Source organism: Channa argus, chromosome 14 (assembly GCF_033026475.1).
Source record: "Channa argus isolate prfri chromosome 14, Channa argus male v1.0, whole genome shotgun sequence".
Taxonomy (NCBI): domain Eukaryota; kingdom Metazoa; phylum Chordata; class Actinopteri; order Anabantiformes; family Channidae; genus Channa; species Channa argus.
This window is the reverse complement of record NC_090210.1, coordinates 5,134,916-5,155,786: the sequence shown is the minus strand read 5'-3', so window position 1 is coordinate 5,155,786 and position 20,871 is coordinate 5,134,916. Positions and strand designations below refer to the sequence as shown.

Genomic DNA, 20,871 nt, shown 5'->3' with positions numbered 1-20,871 from the left:
AAGAAGCATTTTATTAGGGAGTAAATCTATTTAAAATATGTTGCTGGGTTGTATCAACAATATATGTATTCGTTATTCTCTAGCAATATAATAGCATATCAAACACATACTGTGTGTTAAAAAGTAACAAGAGTTTCCCAGTAAATACACGGGCACACACACTGTTCCTCTTAGGTACCGTGCAGTAATCCCCAAATGGAAACAATCAAGTACGTGAGAGTACTACGCTTCACTCATTGTAGACGGACACTATATGCATTTCTGAGTGAGTTGGTAAGGAGGTAAGCAATTTGGCAGTTTTCAAAATAAAGCCAAAAAAGGGCCTATAAAAAAATACAATAAATAGGATATTAACATGAAGAAAACAGAACCAAACTTGTTTCCCCACACGCACTTTATCTAATAAGTGGTTGATCTATGACAGTGTGTTTGGTTATAACTCAGTTAGCAGATACAACAAACCTTAGTTTACTGTTCGTCTCTTCACTTTCGAGACATGAATTACTTCAGCATCACAGACAACACCTGTAAAAGTCACAAATGTAGTGCTAAACTAAACAAGAGATCTGTTATGGTAAGAAATATTACACATCAATGGTCCGAGTTGCAAGACTAAATTTAAAATAATGTGTAACTTTTTACTCTAGGTGGTGCCATAACATAAATGACTCAGTTTAAATAAACTGAAAATTGACTGAAGTTTGAGAATGTAACTGATAGAGGACGACAAGTATCAGCTGCAGTCCTTCAAATATTCACAAAAAAAAAATTAAATTACTGCTTTTGCTGTGTGCAAAAAACATTATTGCTTCTACAGCTGTGTGCTGCATACTGCACAACATTTCCTGCAGCATTCATTTAACACACTGCTGCATTTAAGGTGTTTTTAGATCCGTTATTTTTTTTTCAAACTGTCTCTCTCTTGCATTTGCATAACCTTGTACAACAAGGACAACAAATGATATGGAATCCATTACCCTGAAGACATGCCCTCACTATGTATAATATATACAATGTACATAGAAGGATGTTTTAGGTCAGCAAAATACCTCAACACCAGCATTGATGCAAATAAGAGAGGTCAGAGAGGAGTAAAGAGCAAATGGGTGGAGGGAACTGGCATCCGACCCAGAATCGCAGCTATGGGGATGGTGCTGTATATTCAGCTCCCACTGTACTGTCCCCCTGCAGATCCAGTCACCACTAAATGCAGAGAGAGCTAGAGAATGGGAGCGAGAGAGAGAATATGAGGAAGAAATGAGGGGGAGAGGTGCTAGAAGACAGGGAGGATCTTAAAAAAATTTTACTTTATGACCAAAAAATACTGTATTTACACTCTTGTAAAAAAAGATTTGTTTTAACATGTTTGTGCCAAGTAACATGCAAACTGTCCAATAACATCACTTTTCATTATGCATGTGCAAGCACATTTTTACGTATTTATTACCAATTATCTAAAATAAGGTTGGGTTCATACACAGATACTGGTCAATATTATTTATGTCAGGATATTGTCTTTATTTCTCTAAATTTAACCCAAAAGTCTAGTGAGATGATTACCAAAACAAAAAGCAGTGATTCGCATTACAATATTGTAAAGCCTCAAATTCAAAAAAGTTGGGACAATGTGTAAAATGTAAATGAAAACAGAATGCAATGAGTGGTAAATCTCATCAACCCATATTTTATTCACAAACTGAGAAATGTTACCATTTCATGGAAAATATTACTTCATTTTGAATTTGACAGCAACACATCTCAAAAAAATTGAAAGACGGTTGTGTTGACCATTGTGTAGCATCCCCTGTTCTTTTAACCACAATCTGTAAACATCTGGGAAGTGAGGAGACCAGTTGCTGGAGTTTTAGAAGAGGAACATTATCTCATTCTTGTATGATGCAGGATTCTAGCTGCTCAACAGTCCTGGGATTTTTTGTTTTACGATGCGCCAAATGTATTGTAATAGTGGAAGATCTGGACTGCAGGCAGGGCAGTTCAGCACCCAGACTCTTCTCCTGTGAAACCATGCTGTTGTGACGGATGCAGTTTGTGGTTGTGCATTGTCTTGCTGAAATATGCAAGACCTTCCCTGAAAGAGAAGTTGTCTGGATGGGAGCATATGTTGCTCTAAAACCTCTATGTACTATGTACTTTTCAGCAGTGATGGTCCCTTTCCAGATGTGTAAGCTGCTCACACCATAGGCACTAACGTATGTCCATACCATCAACTGTCCTCCTATAACAAGCTGGATGGTCCATCTCCTCTTTAATCCACAGGTCACAGCATCCATGGTTTCCAAAATGAATTTCAAATTTCAATTCATCTGTCAACAGAACAGTTTTCCATTTTGCCTCAGACCATTTTAAATGGGCTTTGGCCCAGAGATCATGGTAGGGTTTCTGGATCGAGTTCACATAAGACTTCTTCTTTGCCTGATACAACTTTAACTTACATTTGTGAATTGCACAGCAAACTGTGTTCACAGACAGTGATTTCTGGAAGTGTTCCTGAACCCATGCAGTGATGTCCAGAATCCTGCCTGTTTTTAATCCAGTGCTGCCCGAGGGCCCAAAGATCACATGCATCCAGTTTTGACCTTTGGCCTTGTCCCTTGTGCACAGAGATTCCTCCTGATTCTCTGAATCTTTTGACAGTATATACTGTAAATAGTGGGATCTTTAAAGTCTTCACAATTTTACATTGAGGAAAACTTTTCTGAAATTGTTCCACAATTTTTAGACACAGTTTGTCTTAGATTGGTGAACCTCTGTCCATCTTTACATTCAAGAGGCTCTGTCTCTCTAAAGATTCTCCTTTTATACCCAGTCATGTTGCTGACCTGTTACCAATTAACCAAATTAGTTGTCAAAAGATCCTCCATTTGTTTTTATTTACTTTTCCAGCCTTTTGTTGCCCCTTTTTTAACTTTTTTGAGATGTGTTCAAATTCAAAATGACCTAATATTTTCCATGTCCATTAAAACATCTCAATTTCAACATCTGATATGATAATGTTCTATTGTGAATAAAAAATGGGTCAACGAGATTTGCAAATTATTGCATTGTGCTTTTATTTACATTTTACACATTGTCCCAACGTTTTTTTGAGTTGGGGTTGTACACTATGTTTACTGTTTTTTTCATATCTGATCATATTTAACATCACACTAAACCTTCTCAAGGCTTTCAGCGTTTGCTAAAAAATTGTCTATACAACAGAGATCTTCAACTAATTAATAAGAGATGCAGCCTTCTGTCTCATTATTAAATATTTTGATACAATTTACAAGCCTCGTATTTTTTGTTATACTTTTATGACACTGAATTCTCATATGAATCACTGATGTGTAGATTTATATTTAAAACCTATGATGTACTGATTTCAGATGTAAAAGTAGACTAACCCTCTCCAAGTCATAAATTCCTCCTGACTTTAAAACCCTAGTGATACTCAGCTTCTATTCACTGCACGAATGCTGTACTGTAACAGTACCTTGTCAAAAGAAAAATGTGTCCTGTCTCTATGTGAGCAAACTCGTATCCGTCTGTGATGACACTGTGGAAAGACGCTAGACAAGCCACGGGTCTCATTTCATCTTCCTATATTTGTCAACAGAAGTGAGGTTAAAATGTTCACCTTGTGATATGATACTAGCTTTAAATGTGAGTGCAATATCACACAGACATGTGTTGTGCTAGTCAAACATTCAAATGTATTTTATTTCCAAACTATTTTATGTAACAGAAAAAAGGTTCTAGTTTGATAGTGAATTATTTTCAGTAAGAGGTTCTTACTGTGATGGTGTGTAAAAATGTCCTCAGGAATACTTAAATTTAAACTATTCATCTTAATCAATGCTCTATCTCTTGATAATACAAAATATACAAAATATGTAACATATGCTGTGGGTTTGTCCAGTGCTGTAACATGGAAAATGTAAGTACAGCAAATATACAGTAGTTAACAAACTGTTGAAACTAATTCAACTCTCAGCATTCCATCCATCCAATCCATCTCAGCAAACATCATATCTGTCTTCCTCAGGGACATTATTGTTCTGCTACTGCAGTGCAGAGTTTCAATACGATCTCTGCATACAACCTCATTGCAAAAATCCTAAACATTCATTAGTGTAGTTTACTTGTCAGCAATTATATAGAACATACAAATATGAAACATGTTTCAACAGTCACATCAAACAACAGTCTCATGTTCTGCAAAGAAAAATCAGCAGCACTGCAAAAGAAAATGAAACCAAAAAAGCTGTTGCATTAGATGAAACTGTCACCAGGCCTTTGTAAAATGAAAAAAAAAAACAAAGGCAAACTTGAGGTTAGGGGTCTTTGTCTGAGTACACCCCAACAACAAGATAAGTTTGTATCAGCATCACATTGTTAACAGTGCAACTAGCTTTGTCACTTCTTACAAATCAACTCAGAGATTTTGTTGTTTTTTTGTCAGTTGTTTTTAGATGTTGTGTGTAGCCCTCAGGCCCAACGAAGGGCGCTAGTGTCCATGTCATGTGTGCAAGTAATCAATATCTCTAACAACAAATGTTCTGAACATTTTCAAAAAGATATGGATGCTGTTTTCACTATTTACAATGATGTATCATGTATTGACAGTGAATGGCAGAGCAAGAAAGCGCGAGGCAGTAATAGATTTTTAAAACCTCAATGATGGACAAGAATTCAGATATTTAAGCAATAAGAAATAAGAGGCTACATTTGCAGTAGTGTACGTGACAGAGAAAGAGAAACTTTACTAGATAAAGCAAAAGGGGCAGAGAAGAGGAAGGTGAAAAATGAAACAGCAGAAGCATTGAACACAGGTTTGTCGAGAGCTTCTACATCTTTCTTAAAAGATGACACATCCACGTCAGTGAGAAACACCACATCCACGAAAATGCAGGCACAGAGACTCACACATGCTTTTTATTCGCCTAGATGGTTTATGTACAGCATGATGCGTGGAATCCCTCCGCTGGGATAGTTTTTAATCGCGGGTTCATTCGTGTAATTTAATGAAATCCAAACTAATTTAGGAAGGTGCACCATGAAAGCAGCACCACCTTAAAACAAGATTCAAGATCAGGTAATAAAGCCGGACCCATAAGGCCTTTATTATGTCATCTGATAAAGTTTTTGAGGCATCAGAGCAAAGCCCAGTTTGCCCACAAATTTGTCATCCTGCTGTTAAATTACATCAGGAGACTGTATGAATCCACGGAGGGAGACTAGTTAGGTCACCCATGCACGATGATAAAAGACATACTATTATACCAGTGAAGCACGATGGTGTACAATGAAGCTAACCACACCACTAAAGACACAAAAACAAGACGTCAATTATCAATAAATAAAAAAAGCCCAGCAAAACGCCTTAATAAAGTATAAAATGAACATGTCTTCCTTTCACTACACAAGAGACAGAGGCACAAGCACTGACCAACCCTGTCATCACTGTCCTGGTGTTTCCACACTTTAAGCCCAAATATGCACAAGGTACAATGAGTTGACATGAATCATAAAGGTACATCACAGTCCGCCTCTCCTGATACAGGGATGTAGTCATGGTACTGTGATTAAAAGTAGTAACAGCATTAGAGGAGAGACATTATACGTTATACAGTAGAGCATCTCACAGTGTTGGTGTTAACATATTATCCACCTTTTGGGGATCAATACATGAGGCCATAATCTCTGCAAATTACAAAGTGGCTTTAATTAAGGTTAAAGTCAGGTTTAATTCAAACCATAAGTGTGTACTTATGTACATAAATATATTTATGTTTTTCTTCACTGTAAAATCTGGGTAAAACAGGAAAGACAGTGAGAGAGGTTTACCCTACTTTAACAAGGGCATTCTGTCCCTCCTCCAAATATATTTTAAGAGGGGAATGCACTTATTTTCTCCTTTAACCCTAAACTGGCATTAACACGCTGCCAAAACAATCACAAAATACACAAATGAGTCACAGATGTGTACAGATGAGCTGTAGATATGACACAGCATCCAGTTTCATGCAGCAGACTCATATTCTGTAAGTATCAGCCTTTACAGCCCATTACAGGCAGAGTTGAAAAGCTTTGTCAACACCACGCATGCTGATCGTTGAGGCCACACTGACGCCGCCGCTGCACGAGGAACGGCAGCACATTCATCTCACCGAAAAAAAAAAGTGGAGAGCCAGCAGTTTTTGTCTGAATCAGCTGACAGCACCGACAGAGTAAAGGAAAGCTCTTTAACCATGCGCAGCACTGGGGCGAGAACAGTGTAATGCAAGTATAATATTCACACAAGTTGTATTCAAATACATTGCTGATACACCTTAATTACAGCCACTCTGTGCTGGAAAGATCGTCTTAACGGGGATGGAAAGACTGTGCGGCTGGGATACAGCAGCGCCAGCAGCATCGCGCTGCAGCATTGAAGCGTGCTGATTTGTGGTTGGTTATCACAGATACGGGATCACCGGCAGCCTCCAGCTTGAGTTCTGTCCCAGGCTGTGAAAGTGCACTACTACTCCACCTCAATGGGTGCTGTGCTGCATGCAGTTAACAAAATCACAAAAGTTAGAAGGATTCTGCGTATGTGTGTGTGTGTCTGTCTGTGTGTGTGTTCCGCAATGTGCATCCAAAGACTCCACACAAATAAGCAACCTCCTAATACACAACTAAAAACCAAAACTAAACGAGCTCATAACTTAATCATATAGGTTACGTGCACGTGAAAGTTTCTTACCGGCGTGTTTATCACCCATGTCCCCTCGGTTTGCAGAAGTTGCAGAAGCTGCCGACGTAGGCTGACGGAATGCGCTTGGAGCTGACGCGCGCTCGCTTCTTCGGTTGGGACAACTGGACAACGATAGCGGAGAGGCAAGTTGCTTGTTTCAAGTAACAGCCTAAACTGCAAAACGAGCTCCCTCTGGGACCCCCCCCCCCCCCCACACACACACACACACACACACACACACACACACACACACACCACCACCACCCTGAAGTGCGTGGGAGACACACTCGATGCAAAGCTCTGTAATGAGCTCGTGCTATAGGCTACCTCCTGGTGGATCCAAGGTGGAAGGTGGAAGGCTCAGGTAAAGAATGAGGGCAGTGTGTGTGTGTGTGTGTGTGTGTGTGTGTGTGTGTGTGTGTGTGTGTGTGTGTGTGTGATTTGCAGAGGTGAGCGGAAGCAGTGTGTGCATCCTGCCTTAATGCAGGAGTACAGTGGTTGTCAGGGAGCTGTTCTTTCACTGATGTGCTGAAACAGTGAAGCAGACTGGGGGAGATGCTTATCAAACCTTCATCGTGTCTACAACAAAACAAGTCTGCCCACAAGAAAGATCTGGAAACAGCCAGAATAAACATTAATACATCTTCTGCAAACTTTAGCACATCAAAATTGAACAGCTATTGTCATTTTCACTTTTACATTAACATTGCAGGTTTTTTAGAGCCCTCTTGTTATCTATATATAATCCAACCGTTTAGTACACACACCAGCAAGACCAGTAAAAGCTTGTAGTAAAATGTAAAGTCACCAACTAACACACTAGTTCACTTTTCCATGTATGGTGTTTAAATAATCTTAATTTATTTCGACTTGCAGTCTACAGTGATGAGTTCCACCTTGCACACCTGCCGACTTCCTATTGTACCGTGTTACTTTACTTATAAAAAAGGCTGAGGATATTTTGCTAAATAACATCAATATTTAATGAATGAATTACAGATCAATAGTCTTGTCCTGAGCATCTGACTCTTTACTGCACCTGTTATTTGATTATACTGCAGTAGAATTTTGACAATGTGCTACATACTGTATACAAGGACTGTTCCAGTGGAATGTGTGAGCAAAAAGCTCTTTAGAAAGTTGCTGGTGTTTTGGAACCAAATCATGTCATTGGAAACATAGCAACATACACATAAAAGTGTGATGCTCTCAGCTTTCTCAAGTCCCCACTGTTATAGGATTTTATTTTTACTTCAAAATAAACAACTACTGAAAAATAAATTGCATAAACACTTTTTTGTAGATAGAGGTTGTAGGAGGTTGGTGCTGTCATTGTTGTGCACTTTGAGGTAAAATAACCTCAGAGCTTAGCAGTTATGTGAAATGCCACTCACTGTCCACTTCACACAGCATAATTGTGTAAATCAGCTGCAGACTGCTGAGAACCACAGTCACTGGCCAAGTCTCAAAATCTATGCAGGTAAAAACTAAACAAAACAATAAAACAATATAATTCACATATAAAACAAATCTTTAGACCAGCCTTCTTCCACCTATGGAACATTGCCAAAATTAGGAGCATACTGTCTCAGAGTGATGATGAAAACTGGTCCATGCATTTGTTACTTCTAGGTTGGACTACTGTAATTCCCTACTTTCAGGACGCCCCAGTAACTCCCTAAAGAGCCTGCAATAAATCCAAAATGCTGCAGAAAGAGTGCTGACTGGAACCAGCAAGAGAGATCAGATTTCACCTTCACTAGCTTCTCTCCATTGGCTTCCAATTAAATCTAGAATAGAATTTAAAACCCTGCTTCTTACATATAAGCTCTGAATGTTCAGGCTCCATCATATATAGAAGACCTCATAGCACCATATCATCCCAGTAGACCACTTCAATCTCAGAATGCAGGCCTACTTGTGGTGTCCAGAATTTCCAAAGGTAGAACGGGAGGCAGAGCCTTTAGCTATCAAGCTCCTCTTCTGTGGAACCAGCTCCCAGTTCAGATTCAGGAAGCAGACACCCTCTCTACTTTTAGGTCTAGGCTCAAAACCTTCCTCTTTGATAAAGCTTATAGTTAGTTATAGTTATGCTGCTATAGGCTTAGACTCCTGGAGGAACCACCCCCCGATGCACTGAGCCCCTTTCCTCCTCTTGTCCCTCTCTCCTCTCCTCTCACCCCACAATTGTCACCACTGTATGACATTATTTGTGTATGTGTAAACCACTCTTTGTGTGTTTTCTCCGGTAGTTGTCTTTGTCCTTCTCTGTCTACCTCTCTCTGTCCCTTTCTGCAGGTGTCCACACCTTTGGAGCTGTGTGTTTCCAGTGAGCAGTTACTGGTCCTACCAACCTGCCCGATGTTTTGTTGTTGCTTTTTGTTGCTCTTTTCTTTCTTCACTTTCCACTCACCCTAATTGGCCAAGGCAGATTGCTGCCCACCCTGAGTCTGGTTCTGCTGGAGGTTTCTTCCGTTAAAGGGAGTTTTTCCTGTCCACTGTTGCCTAGGGCTTGCTCAAGGGGGAATTGTTGGGTTGTCTCTATACATTTTTATAGTCTTGACTTTATTGTGTAAAGTGCCTTGAGATGCCTTTGTTGTGAATTGGCGCTATATAAATAAAGTTGAATTGAATAACAAGTGACGGTGGGGTATTATCTAACTGGCCCATCGATCATTGTCTTAGAAAGCTCACAGTCAGCAATCTGATGGGACGCTATGTTAACAGCTAGAGTTTCCTCTGATGGTATAAAAAGACTGATCTGCTGGTATAAGATGTTTGTGGACTTTGGGCTGAAATAGATGCCCCAAGGCCATATGATGCTCAGCATTATGCATCTGCCTGCGCATTTGAATGTAGACATGCTTTTTTATTCACTCAACCTGGTTACAGGAAGATGAATGGCTGTCCTACTTGAATGACAGGTTATTTCACACTTCCTGTCACATGGCTCTGCACGCCAGGTTGCCGACACAGGCGAAACCTGGCTGGCGTCGGTTCGCAGCAAATCAATGAGAGGACCTGAAAGAGGACACCTCTGATGGGGAAAAATGCACTACATTGATTACAAAGGAATCTGCTGTCCCCTTCCGAGAGAAGAACATGTGTGAGCATTGTGTTACTGCTTAGCAGGGCTTCAGCACTGCACTGGTCAAAACTAAAATCCAAGTCACAGGTTTTACCAAAGTTAATTTCTACGGCTGCTCAAATATTTATGATTTGCACCCTTTCTGTGTACTGTCCTAATTTTCTGTTCTCTCTCTTTGGCCTCCCCACCTCGGCCTGTCCTGCTCCTGTGCTCACTCCTATCACTGTCAACCCTCCTCTGCTCTTCCACCTCTCCAACATCTCCCTGTCCTCCCCTGCCCCAGACCTGCACCCACAGGATATCATCTAACTTGGCAGTGCGTCCTTGGGTCCATACAGTGGCAAAGACATGTTGTTGTACTTTTCCTGCACACTGTATCTTTGCCCTGCAATCCCATCACCCCCACTTTTCTCTATGACAGTTTCATTTTTTCAAAGGAGTGAGACTGTATTGCAATGCAAGGGTGCATTGTCTACTTCAGTTAAGATTAATTGCCTCTACTCCACCACTTCTTGTATTTGTTCAGCTCTGTTACAGCATTTTTCTCTGTGCAAGATTATTCACAGCTAAAGTAGCTCAACGAGTGAACTGCAGATGTTGTATTGAGAGCCCTAGTTACTCTGCAGACACTGCACTGCAGCATTTCACTGTACAGTTCAACCTTCTTTACCTATTTCTGGAGTCACTGGCAAGCTAGTATGAAGTTTGTGGAACTTGTCCAGATGCAGCTGCAACACCTAGCACAATGAATACTACTCAGCTACTGCCCAAGTCTTGTAACAAGAATAAGTATAAGATTTTCATGAAATATATTTTCATAATACAGTGCTGGTGAGCCAGCATTAACACTACCAGGAGCCTGAAAAGGAAGCAGTAAAATTTAATTCAGACAGCACTGATTGTATTTTTTTGACAGAACGTCTTTTGTGCAAAAAGTAAAAAATAACGTAATGCATGTGGAAAAAAATGCACAACAATAAACAGCAAAGAAAATCTAACTTGAATTGCTTTTCATCTTTGTGTATCACCGCCTGTTTCTGACAATTTGTGCTTTCATTCGCCACTAGAGGGACGTGAAGTGCAACCTATAGAGAATTCCGAGTGGAAAGGCAGAATGAGGGTGCATTCAAGTACCCTAAACTATGTATATACATATATATAAATGTTAATTTTGACATAGTCAGAATTAACATTTAGTATATTTATTAATATTATACATTCTGAAGTCTTAATGAAGTCTTCTGAATCTCTTAATGTGCGTCACACAAAAACAAATGGGCAGTCGCATAGATACATAGAAAAAGAAAAAAAACTAGAAACTATAGTTTATTATCCCATATACAATGTAAAACTGCGTGGTAGTACGAGAAGTTCTGGAATAAATAATAATTCTATCAATTTTAATAACTTCCTTTATAGCTGAGCCGTGTACATTAGGCGGCCAAATGTTATCAATCAAGGAATCATCAGTCAAAGGTCGAACTTTTCCGTGAGTCCTTGAATGCAGCATTAGCTCCAGACAGCCAGGCTGACCTCTGTCAGGAAAAATGACTGACATGGCATGTGAAGAGGATGGGGAATGAAATGGTCCAGAACAGAGTTCATCAGTTCCCCAAAAAACAACTTCACGAAGCTTCAGGTGAGCGAGCATAAAGCAGGTGACTGTAGAAAACGGGCCACGTGTCTGTTTATGTGTTTACAGTACGAAACACGTCTTACGGTTTGAAAAACAAATTCACTATTCAAGCAGTATAATTATTGCTTCTCGTACAACCTGGCCATTATTTACCATATTGAATCTATGAACTAAACGTGCATGTAACTCACCCACATTAGTAAAACGATCAGGTAAAGATTCAAACGACTTTTATACCCAGAGAGAAATGATTTGGCCTTGTTACAGCTGCTCTGTGTCCAAAAAGCATAAAGAAGAAACACCACAAAAAATCTCCAGATCATAAAGAAACTATGTATTTGTTCATAATAGTGACAATATAATGTAATAACAACTACAAACAGGAACAATCAGCATTACTCAATATATGGAAAATAATTAATATAAGAATAAATAATAATGAAAATAAAGTTTCTTTCTTTATTTTTTTAAATGCAAAAAAGCTAAATCATTTGTTCCAACTTCTTAGCTATGAGGACTTGATACTTTTTCTTTCCTGTGTTCACGTGGTGATAATTTAAACATGTTTGAGTGTTTATGATGAACATCATGTAAATAAAACAAGTTAAGATCTCAGGTTGGAAAATAGTAACATACATCTTCTTTGGAAGTGCAGCCGCTGTTGTGACCATGTGAGATCCTCGCTGATGGACACTCCGAGGAATTTAAAGGTTTTGACTTTGTCCACCTGGGTCTCATTGATGAAAAGTGGTGCGTGCATTTCTGTCCTTCTCCTCGGATCAATAATCAATAATCAATAATCAATGTTTGTAAAAATTGATTTTTTTAATAAATTGATACAGACTGTAAACTACTTCTGGACATAGACACAATGAGGAAACTTATTCCGGCTGGCTGTGTTTAATTTAATGTAGTTCTTATAATTACCTAGATGTATGTACACACATAAGTACTGTACTTACAGTTACTAGGTACTTTACTGGCGTGTCTCTGTTTATGCCACTTTCACTCCATTACAGCTCAACGGAAAATATTGTACTTTTCACTACACATTTATTTGACAGCTTAGTGTACTAATTCATTTGCAGACAGAGACTCTTAATAGACGTTCAATCAACTTTGAGTATGATGTATTAATATGGAATAATAATAATAATTCAAATATCTTGAGTACAGAATTTACTGCAGAAGTTTTATGTAAAGATGTTAAATAAAAATCATCAACTATATTAGGGACACAGAACATAAGAAGTTTTCCAATTTTATATATTTCAAAGGGAAGTTCCAATAAAAATGTCCTCTTGGAGTAATGCTGTTTTAATTATTAATACATTCTAATTAATACATATTAATGCATGTCATATGTGTTGATGACATTCAAAAGTCAAGCTGATTCAGATGGTGCATAGTGGTAGTTTCTTTCACTAAAATATAACTTATAAATAATCCCAAAGGAATGAATTTAATTACAGCATTGAATTCTCTAAAGGTAAAAAAGTTCTGCTGGGGAAACTAGGTTAATAACAGGCAGTTTGTTGAGAGGGTAATTACCACTACTTTAATCAACCCACATTTTCCAAATAGTTTCCATGACATGTTCTCACTGTGATGTTACTGGAACCAACGAATCGATAACTTACAAGTCATTGCCAACTATTTGAATAATTGACTTTTATCGATTCATTGTTGCAGCCATAATTTGGTAAATCAACATTTAATAGGTTGCAGATGTTCCATTGTTGTTTTTGCTGAATGTTAGAGATTTTAAAAGAACAACAGTGTTTGAATGAATGAAGCATAGTAGAAATGTAGGTTAGTTGTTGATGCACTTAAATGGACTCAAATTGAGTTGCATGTTATTGTTTATCAATAAATATAGGTTTTAATTTAGTTAGTAATGACTTATTTCATTGTTACAAAAATGGCCGGACCTCTCACCTAGTGTTGTAAAACAAATGATTAATTATCCAAAAATATTCAGCCTCCTGCTATCCTGTCGAGCTTTCTAACAGCCACGTTTTTAAAAAATTATTCTTTAAAGCCTGTATATTAATGTGACCCTTGATTGTTAAGGTCTTTTCTAGTTTTCACCTATTTGCACACTTAAGAGTAATTTTTATTCATTCATAATCATAATTGAGATATTATTTACAAATCTGTTAAAAGAAAACCTGTTGGTCTCATTTAACTGGATCGTGCATTACAGATTGAATGTGCACAAATTAAAAAATAAAAACACATGGTCCACACAGTCTACAAAGATGATCTTTTTACTGTACATTCTCTAATGAGGTAAATTATTCTAGTTTATTACAAATGATAGATATTTTCTAGGTCAAATGTTACTAAGACAAACCCATATCTTTTTCCTTTGCACACTGCAGTTCAATACTAGAAATAGCACTGTATAAAAAAGTTTAAATGTAAAATGCATTAGTTCTGTAAACTTCAAACTGTTTCGAACAAGAACAACTTTAAAAGCACATTTAAATCCAGCACCTGCTTGCTATAAAGTAACTGCACTAGAATTGCCTGAGAGAGGAGTACCGTCCTGAAGGGGGGCAGCTTTGGCAAAAATACAGATTATCTTTTTGAATATGGATTTTTATCAGACTGGCCCAAGTGTGGTAAACTCTTTAACAACCCCTAGCTCTTGTCCATTGGAGGGAAGTCATCATTTACTTTCTTATTCTGTGGTAAAACTGGTCACATGAAAAATAAAATCATTTGGTAAATGATGACTTCCAACCACAAATCACTCAAACCTGAGAATGTCACCACCACATACCTAAGCTAATCCTCAGGCCTGACAGGTGATTTGCTATCGACCTGACTCTTCGTTCAACCCAGAACAGCCACCAACGTGCCACTTTGTCAGTCTCTTTTCCTGTGGTTGGCATAGCTAGGGAAGCCAAACTGGGACACCATCAGGTTTGAGAAGCAGAGAGGCATGAAGCCATAGATCTGTGTCAGCCTGTTCAGACAGTACGACCGCTGAAGAAGGTGTTCAGGACGATGCCACAAACCCTTGTACCCACTGCTGGCATCCTTTTCCAGGTTGCGAAGGTCTACAGGTTTGACAAAGACCCCAGATGTTTTGCTACTGCTGCCTATAGACTTAAAATGTTTCCTCAAATACAGGGATACAGCAAAGTTCATAGCAATGTCATCACAGTTCTGTGTTTCATCCACCAGCGCGTGGACTGCTTGAGGTTGGTTCTGGAAGAGCTGCAGGTAGCGGTGGTGGAAGAAGGCAGCACCAATTAACACCATGGAGTATCTGCAGTAAGTCAATTGAGATTTTTAGAATAGAAATTTGCATTTATGTGAAAATTACACTTGAGTTCTTTACAAGCTTATACAGATAAAAACGTCAACATACTTGTCGCCTCCTGCTGTTTCGGGATCTTGCAGCTCAAAGCTACCATAACTGTAAACTCCTCCTGGTGATAAGACATGTGTTCGAGGCACAAACCCAACAATCTGCTCTGGGAATTGCTGGTAATCCAAAGATAAAATATGTGTGGTAAATGTAAAACATGTACAACAAAATCCTGATGTTTTTCTGTTTACAAATTCAGAGTAAAATAAAATTCCAAACCGAAGATGCCTATTACCTTCCAGACTGAGAAAGCAAAACTGATGTCAGGAACACTGACCAGAGTGTCGTCGTCCAGCATCAACACAGCTAAAGGTCAAGTAAACAAAATCAAAAACTCCACTGAAAAACACACAAAACTTTAACCATATAAAATGCTTGAAAAACAACATGCAGATAAACTGACCATCGGTGTTAATCTCAGGAAATGGTTGCAGTCTGTTGCGCATCTGATTGCTGCTCTGCTCCTTGAACACTACAGGGACTGGATGGGGCCCCAAGGAGTTCCATAATTTTAGAGGTGTCTGCTCCCCAACATTGTTCCACACTATGATGATCTGCTGAAGATGAGGCACTGCCTGGTAATGGTTCAGTAGTTTAAGCAGAATGTCTGTGCGGTTATATGTTTGGATAATGATTGTAAACTTGTGCTCCGCCTCTGTGCTGTCACCATGATCATGTGCAAGATTGTCCTTTTGTGATATTGCCCGGTGTAGCACTCCCAGGATATCAGCACCTCCTTGGTCTTCTGCTGGAGGCAGCAGAGCTGTCAAGGCTGCACCCACAAGAAGTATAAACAGGACTGGACAAATCAAATAGATTCGCCGCAGCCCCAAGCAGCAACGAAGGACCCTGGAATCGAGAAGGTACATAGAGATTTGCAAGTTATCCCATCACCACGTTGTGCAGCAACCTTCCAGAAAGTCACCATTTAAATAGGCTATGCTGAACTAATGCTATGGGACAAAGAGCCATGGCTTTAAACCTGCGTTAATCTGTGGGAAAGCTTTCAGTGGATTCATCCTATTAATTGCAGCTCAATGTGAGGTTGGCTTTGTGCACACAAACAGTGTTAGCAGTGAAATGGAAAGTATTGCTGAAGGGTTAAGGCCTGACAGGGACCAAAGTTCAGCGCGTCCCGGATCCCTGACTTCACTCCACACACTGCATGCAAACAAATCCTAATAAAGCAATTATTTTATGATTTGCATGCAACATTATTACACTTGACTATGTCTATGCGACATAAATACTTGTAGCTTAACCCTTACACAACTCACCTCATTTTGTTGTAAATAAACTATTTACTTTACATGGTCGCCATATTGGCTGGCTCTAGCCAAAGAGCCTAAAAACAAAGAGTGCTGACAAACTAGCATTAGCCGTAACCAAGCACTACCAGAGATAACAGCTCAAACATGTATTATTGTATTGTTACATATTATTAAAATGGCCTCCACACTTAAATAGCCTTATATTCAGGTCGTTTGAGTAGATTTGCTTACATTTCGTCGCAACTTTACATCCACTTTCTTTCCCTGCTGTTTCGTTCTCTTTCGCAATCTGACGCCATCTTTGTTTGGCTGCCACGTCATGGCATCTCCTCCGTCTCCAGAGATACTACGCGACCACCGTTGGTAATGGGAGTGGAGAAAACACGCTTCCATTAGAACGTCACAGTCAGAACTTAATAAATCAATGCAGCTTACTCAGAACACAAGGTACGAAGTGGCGCAATCCTATTTAAACGTGCTTTTACGTACTATTAGTATTAGAAAACATGGAGCGTTCGTTCACATTCCTGACGACTCAACAGAGTAGAAAACACTAAAAAAAAAGTAAAGATAACATTTCTTTGTGACTCAGGTTACTCGGGACTGTCCCATTTGAGGAGAATGTCGTTAGCACCAGTGCTCAGTTCTGCAGTCCCGCTCTCCAATGGTCTGCAGATTCCAATATTTGGATTAGGTGCGTTTAACTTTTAACTAAATACACAAATACAGACATTGCCTCATGCTTCGTAGTTCTTTATTTACACCCCTAAATGTGGTTTGCATTTTATCTTATTTGCATTAAAAAATAATGAGAAATAATAGATGTAGCTAAGATACACACCATCTAAATGTTTATATGGTTACTACTGATTTACTGATTTTGAACTTGCTTCTTTTGGTTCTAGTTAGTATATTCACATAAATCCCATTAAACTTCCCTCTATATCAAAATATCTCTCTACTTAGCTGAAAAATGCCTCCAGATGACATCACTGGAAAGGAACCTTCAGTTCTGATTATGTCATCTTGTTGCTCAGACTATGTAGTTTGTAGTCATAGTCATCCTGCTTCTCCAGAGCTCCCCCGGATAACATCATCTGAACTCCTAATGATGAAAAACTCCTCCGGGTGATGTCATCTGGAGTTTTTCAGCAAAGCGTAGAGACATATTTTAACATAATGAAATCAGAGGGAAGTTTAAAAGCATGAATGTACCAAAGCCTTAGAAAGCAAGTTGACGACAACATGGTGACGTTGCCCTTTAACTATGAATTTGATTAAACTGACATTGCTTTTCACTAACCCTCGTCTCTGTGTCAGGCACCTCACATATGGGTGGATACTCTCATGATGCCATTGTGTATGCACTCACTGAGTGTGGCGTGCGCCACATTGACACAGCAAAGCGCTATGGTTGTGAGGGGAAACTGGCCAAAGCCATACGAGAGAGTGGGATACCACGAAGTGAACTGTGGCTCACCAATAAACTGTGGCCAGAGGATTATGGATATACAACTGCAAAGAAGGCCTGTCTTGATTCCTGCTCCCAGATGGGGTTGCAATATTTTGGTATGAGCTGCAGTGATGAAGATTTCTGTTTTGTCAGTGTCTTCATTATTATGACCTTCCTCATTCTGTAACAGGCGGCTTCTTGTCTTCAAACGTACTTATACTGTATGGAACTATTTTCAGATCTGTACCTAATGCACTGGCCAGGTTCACTACGAGGTGGTTGCTCCAACAGGGAGATGAGAGCTGAGACCTGGAGAGCTTTAGAAGAACTTTATAAAGAAGGTACACACAGATGGGAAGTGCATATGGGTCAAAGTGGTCTAGTAGTGGAAGTTGGGGCATAAAGCACAACCCTGTGTCTGTCTCTTTAGGGGTCTGCCGTGCTATTGGGGTGAGCAACTTCTTGGTCCACCACCTGGAGCAGTTACAGGAAGACTGTAGTGTGGTGCCACATGTTAACCAGGTAGATTATCTGTTATTCTATTTTTACACAATATTATAGTACATTATTTATCTTTTGTTAATGTTGGAATATTTACTGTATGATGAGATTATTGCTCTTCTCACCACTTTACTTTGTATATAGTCTGTTTCTTCTACTGTGAAAAGAAAGAAAAAGAAACTAATTAAGGACATACTGAGAAATGTGTTAAGCATACTCTGTGTGTACTGAGTGTACTCTCTACTGAGATATGTTCAAACATTAATATTTGCTGTGCTGTTTATGGCAGCGTTACTGCAGAGGTATGTGTCCACGATCATTGTCCAAGAGTCTTCTGTGTCTTGATTTGGGAAATCAGGTGGAGTACCATCCGTTTCAGCAGCCCAATCAACTGATAGATTATTGTCGTCACAAGGGGATTGTGTTTGGAGGGTACAGTCCACTGGCCAAGGGTCAAGTCCTCAGCAACCCCACAGTCCTCCAGATAGCAGAAAAGTACAAACGCACACCCGCTCAGATCTGCATCTGCTGGAGTATTCAGGTTGTAAAATTGTTTGGGCGTTTCCTGCCCTAAATTGAACTGGCCTGAGACTAACAATATTCTTCTATTAGCACCTTTAGCCAGAGTTTTATTGTTTGCTTAATTTTTCTCAGAATGGAGTTGTCACAATACCGAAATCCACCAAAGAAAAGAGGATCAAAGAAAACTGCCAGGTGAGTACAAAGCCCACTCAACCTTCCAAAGTAAAGCTTCAGTTCCTTTTTAAATTTAATTTTCTTTTAGTAGAAAAAGAATGTTCCAAAATGTTTATTGTCAAGAGGTGTTTTGGATATTTGCTTCTAGTTTTAAAGCAAGGTTCACCCTTCTAACCTATCAGAGAATTATAACGAATTCTGATTGATAAGTTTTCCGGCATTCCTGTTTATTGTACTTTGATAATTACTTATAGCTGAAGGGCTGTGTGGATATAATTAAATATTGAATTATATACTGATGGAACAAGCAAACAGACATGATACATCTAAAAGTAAAAACAACAACAACATTCCCAATAAAAGGTTACTTTAAAGAACATAAAAGTACTTTCTTTGCAGCCAGAAAACACTTTAAGTAATTAAGCAGAATACTGTCTCACAACTCCAATGGGACCTAAAACAGACTACAGATGGAAAATTTAATTTAGGGTTTAAGACAGATGTGAACATGTGGTATCTCAGACCCTATTGCGAGTGACATTGTTTTCTTAACTTCTAAAATGTTTCTCTGCACATCATTTTATAAAGGCAAAAGTATCAATAAGTTTCAATTCAAGTAGGTAATGACTTTGCAAAAGCATCTGCCTTTATTTTTGATGAAGGAAAGTGACAACCTGACAATCAAAAGAGATCAACTCAATTTATAACAATGTCTCCATTATTTTAACTGCTTATCCTGATCAGGGTGCCGAGGGGCTTGAGCGTAACTCAGCTGTCATTGGACAAGAGGCAGGGTACATCCTTGACAGGTCACCAGTCTATTTCAGGGCCAACAACAACCATTCACACTCACAATGACTTGTCCCTCACTTGTAAGTCGCTTTGGAGCATCTGCCAAATGACTAAATGTAAATATAAATTTACACCTATGGGGAATTTAGATTCACCAATTAACCTAAAATGCGTGTCTATGGACTGTAGGAGTAAACCCACGTACACACAGGGACAATATAAAAAAACTTTACACAGAAAGGCCACAGCTGGCAGGTAGATTTGAACTGGGACACAATGATCTGCTGTGGCAACCATGAACTCACAGCATAAACCAAAAGGACCTTCTAACTGAGGCAGCAGCTGCACTACCATGCTGCTTCATAGTGAAAATGGGTTAATCTACCAGCATATCTCCACTCCCTATAGACATGATGTAAGTTTGCCTTAAGTCATAGAAAAAGTTAGAGAAATTCATATATAGTAATTTCTGCCACAGTATTACTATAAGATAACATGTTTCACATGTTAAAACCCAGTAGGTTATAAATACGGTTGTTGTTTTGGTATTATAATTGTATAGAGTCATGAATTGAAGTAAAATAAGTATAGTTCCTCCATTAAAGGACTACACAGTGAGAAAATCTGAAGTAAACTCAAATTTACTACCTCTAACATCAGCCATTTCTTTCCTAATTTCATCCATTACCACTTCTTCCTCATCTCTCTCTACACTTTAGGCATTTGAATTCCAGCTGGAGGCGGCAGACATGCTCGCTTTAGGAGAATTGCATGATGGAAGACACGTTAGCTGGGATCCGACCGATGTGGAGTAGCACAGCTTTCTGAAAAATACAAGCTGTGTCTATTCTGGTTTTGTCTTTAACATTTGGCTGGTGAACTTTCTTGATTGTAATAAGATTTAAATGATCTCTGTGTTCATGCTGTTAGTTTGCTTGGTTGACTCTTCTGTGATGCAAAATTCAATCATCTGAGCTACTGTACATATAAAGGTTACTGCCCTCTGCCACCATTTTCAAATTTAAGTTGTAAACAACGTACTAGGTGCTATTTTAACTGTATGCCTTCATATACTCTCCACACTCCCTTAAATGTTCAGCGGGTTATTGCTAAAGTCCTAACACATCTGGCCTCCTCAAACAGGTCTTTATTTGAATATTGAGAATAACACATTATGCTAGAACATGTAAGATTTTTTTAAAAACTTATATATCCTATGACAATAAAGTGGGTGTCAATAAAACGATGGGTTGCAACACTTAGGTTTCATTATTAATCTGGTTCAGTAAACACTCCCCCCACCTGAGACCATTTTA

At 38.9% G+C, this 20,871-nt stretch overlaps 3 protein-coding genes across 9 annotated transcripts in view; 1 reads left to right on the top strand and 2 right to left on the bottom strand.

Moving 5' to 3' along the window:
* The window catches only part of fgf12a (fibroblast growth factor 12a), a 33,596-nt gene extending 26,691 nt beyond the window's left edge, over positions 1 to 6,905 (bottom strand). Inside the window, exon 1 of the mRNA XM_067473994.1 lies at positions 6,746 to 6,905. Coding sequence (XP_067330095.1) covers positions 6,746 to 6,764 — 19 coding nt within the window. The 5' untranslated portion in view covers positions 6,765 to 6,905. The remainder of the gene's footprint in view (positions 1 to 6,745) is intronic.
* Positions 6,906 to 13,714: 6,809 nt separating this feature from the next.
* Positions 13,715 to 16,644, bottom strand: extl2 (exostosin-like glycosyltransferase 2). 4 transcript variants are annotated; one of them, XM_067473980.1, is made up of 6 exons: positions 16,603 to 16,644; positions 16,345 to 16,459; positions 15,246 to 15,691; positions 15,078 to 15,148; positions 14,843 to 14,958; positions 13,715 to 14,740 (listed from the first exon to the last, which is right to left on the bottom strand). In XM_067473980.1, coding segments are annotated over exons 2-6 (1,041 nt in total). In that variant the 5' UTR covers positions 16,347 to 16,459; positions 16,603 to 16,644; the 3' UTR covers positions 13,715 to 14,334. The 4 variants fall into 4 exon arrangements, with proteins under 4 accessions (XP_067330081.1, XP_067330082.1, XP_067330080.1 ...); XM_067473981.1 differs by lacking the exon at positions 16,603 to 16,644 and having other exon boundaries at positions 16,345 to 16,477; XM_067473979.1 differs by lacking the exons at positions 16,345 to 16,459; positions 16,603 to 16,644 and adding an exon at positions 16,120 to 16,277.
* Positions 15,565 to 20,484, top strand: zgc:110366 (uncharacterized protein LOC550476 homolog). Of its 4 annotated transcripts, none has more exons than XM_067473984.1 (8): positions 15,565 to 15,705; positions 16,706 to 16,807; positions 17,434 to 17,682; positions 17,806 to 17,907; positions 17,997 to 18,088; positions 18,426 to 18,608; positions 18,722 to 18,781; positions 20,275 to 20,484. In XM_067473984.1, the coding sequence occupies exons 2-8, from the start codon at positions 16,735 to 16,737 to the stop codon at positions 20,368 to 20,370; spliced, it is 855 nt and encodes a 284-aa protein (XP_067330085.1). In that variant the 5' UTR covers positions 15,565 to 15,705; positions 16,706 to 16,734; the 3' UTR covers positions 20,371 to 20,484. The 4 variants fall into 4 exon arrangements, with proteins under 4 accessions (XP_067330085.1, XP_067330083.1, XP_067330086.1 ...); XM_067473982.1 differs by having other exon boundaries at positions 18,357 to 18,608; XM_067473983.1 differs by lacking the exon at positions 15,565 to 15,705 and adding an exon at positions 16,464 to 16,560 and having other exon boundaries at positions 18,357 to 18,608.
* Positions 20,485 to 20,871: the final 387 nt, after the last annotated feature.

Bases quoted from the DNA above. Each gene is read 5' to 3' on its own strand.
- zgc:110366 (XM_067473982.1), top strand. From the start codon at position 16,735: ATGTCGTTAGCACCAGTGCTCAGTTCTGCAGTCCCGCTCTCCAATGGT. The intron at 16,808-17,433 runs GTGCGTTTAACT...TCTCTGTGTCAG, and splicing joins GATTCCAATATTTGGATTAG to GCACCTCACATATGGGTGGA. The intron at 18,782-20,274 runs GTGAGTACAAAG...TCTACACTTTAG, and splicing joins GGATCAAAGAAAACTGCCAG to GCATTTGAATTCCAGCTGGA.
- extl2 (XM_067473978.1), bottom strand. From the start codon at position 15,711: ATGTACCTTCTCGATTCCAGGGTCCTTCGTTGCTGCTTGGGGCTGCGG. The intron at 15,149-15,245 runs GTCAGTTTATCT...CTTGACCTTTAG, and splicing joins TCCTGAGATTAACACCGATG to CTGTGTTGATGCTGGACGAC. The intron at 14,959-15,077 runs GTAATAGGCATC...TTGGATTACCAG, and splicing joins TTGCTTTCTCAGTCTGGAAG to CAATTCCCAGAGCAGATTGT.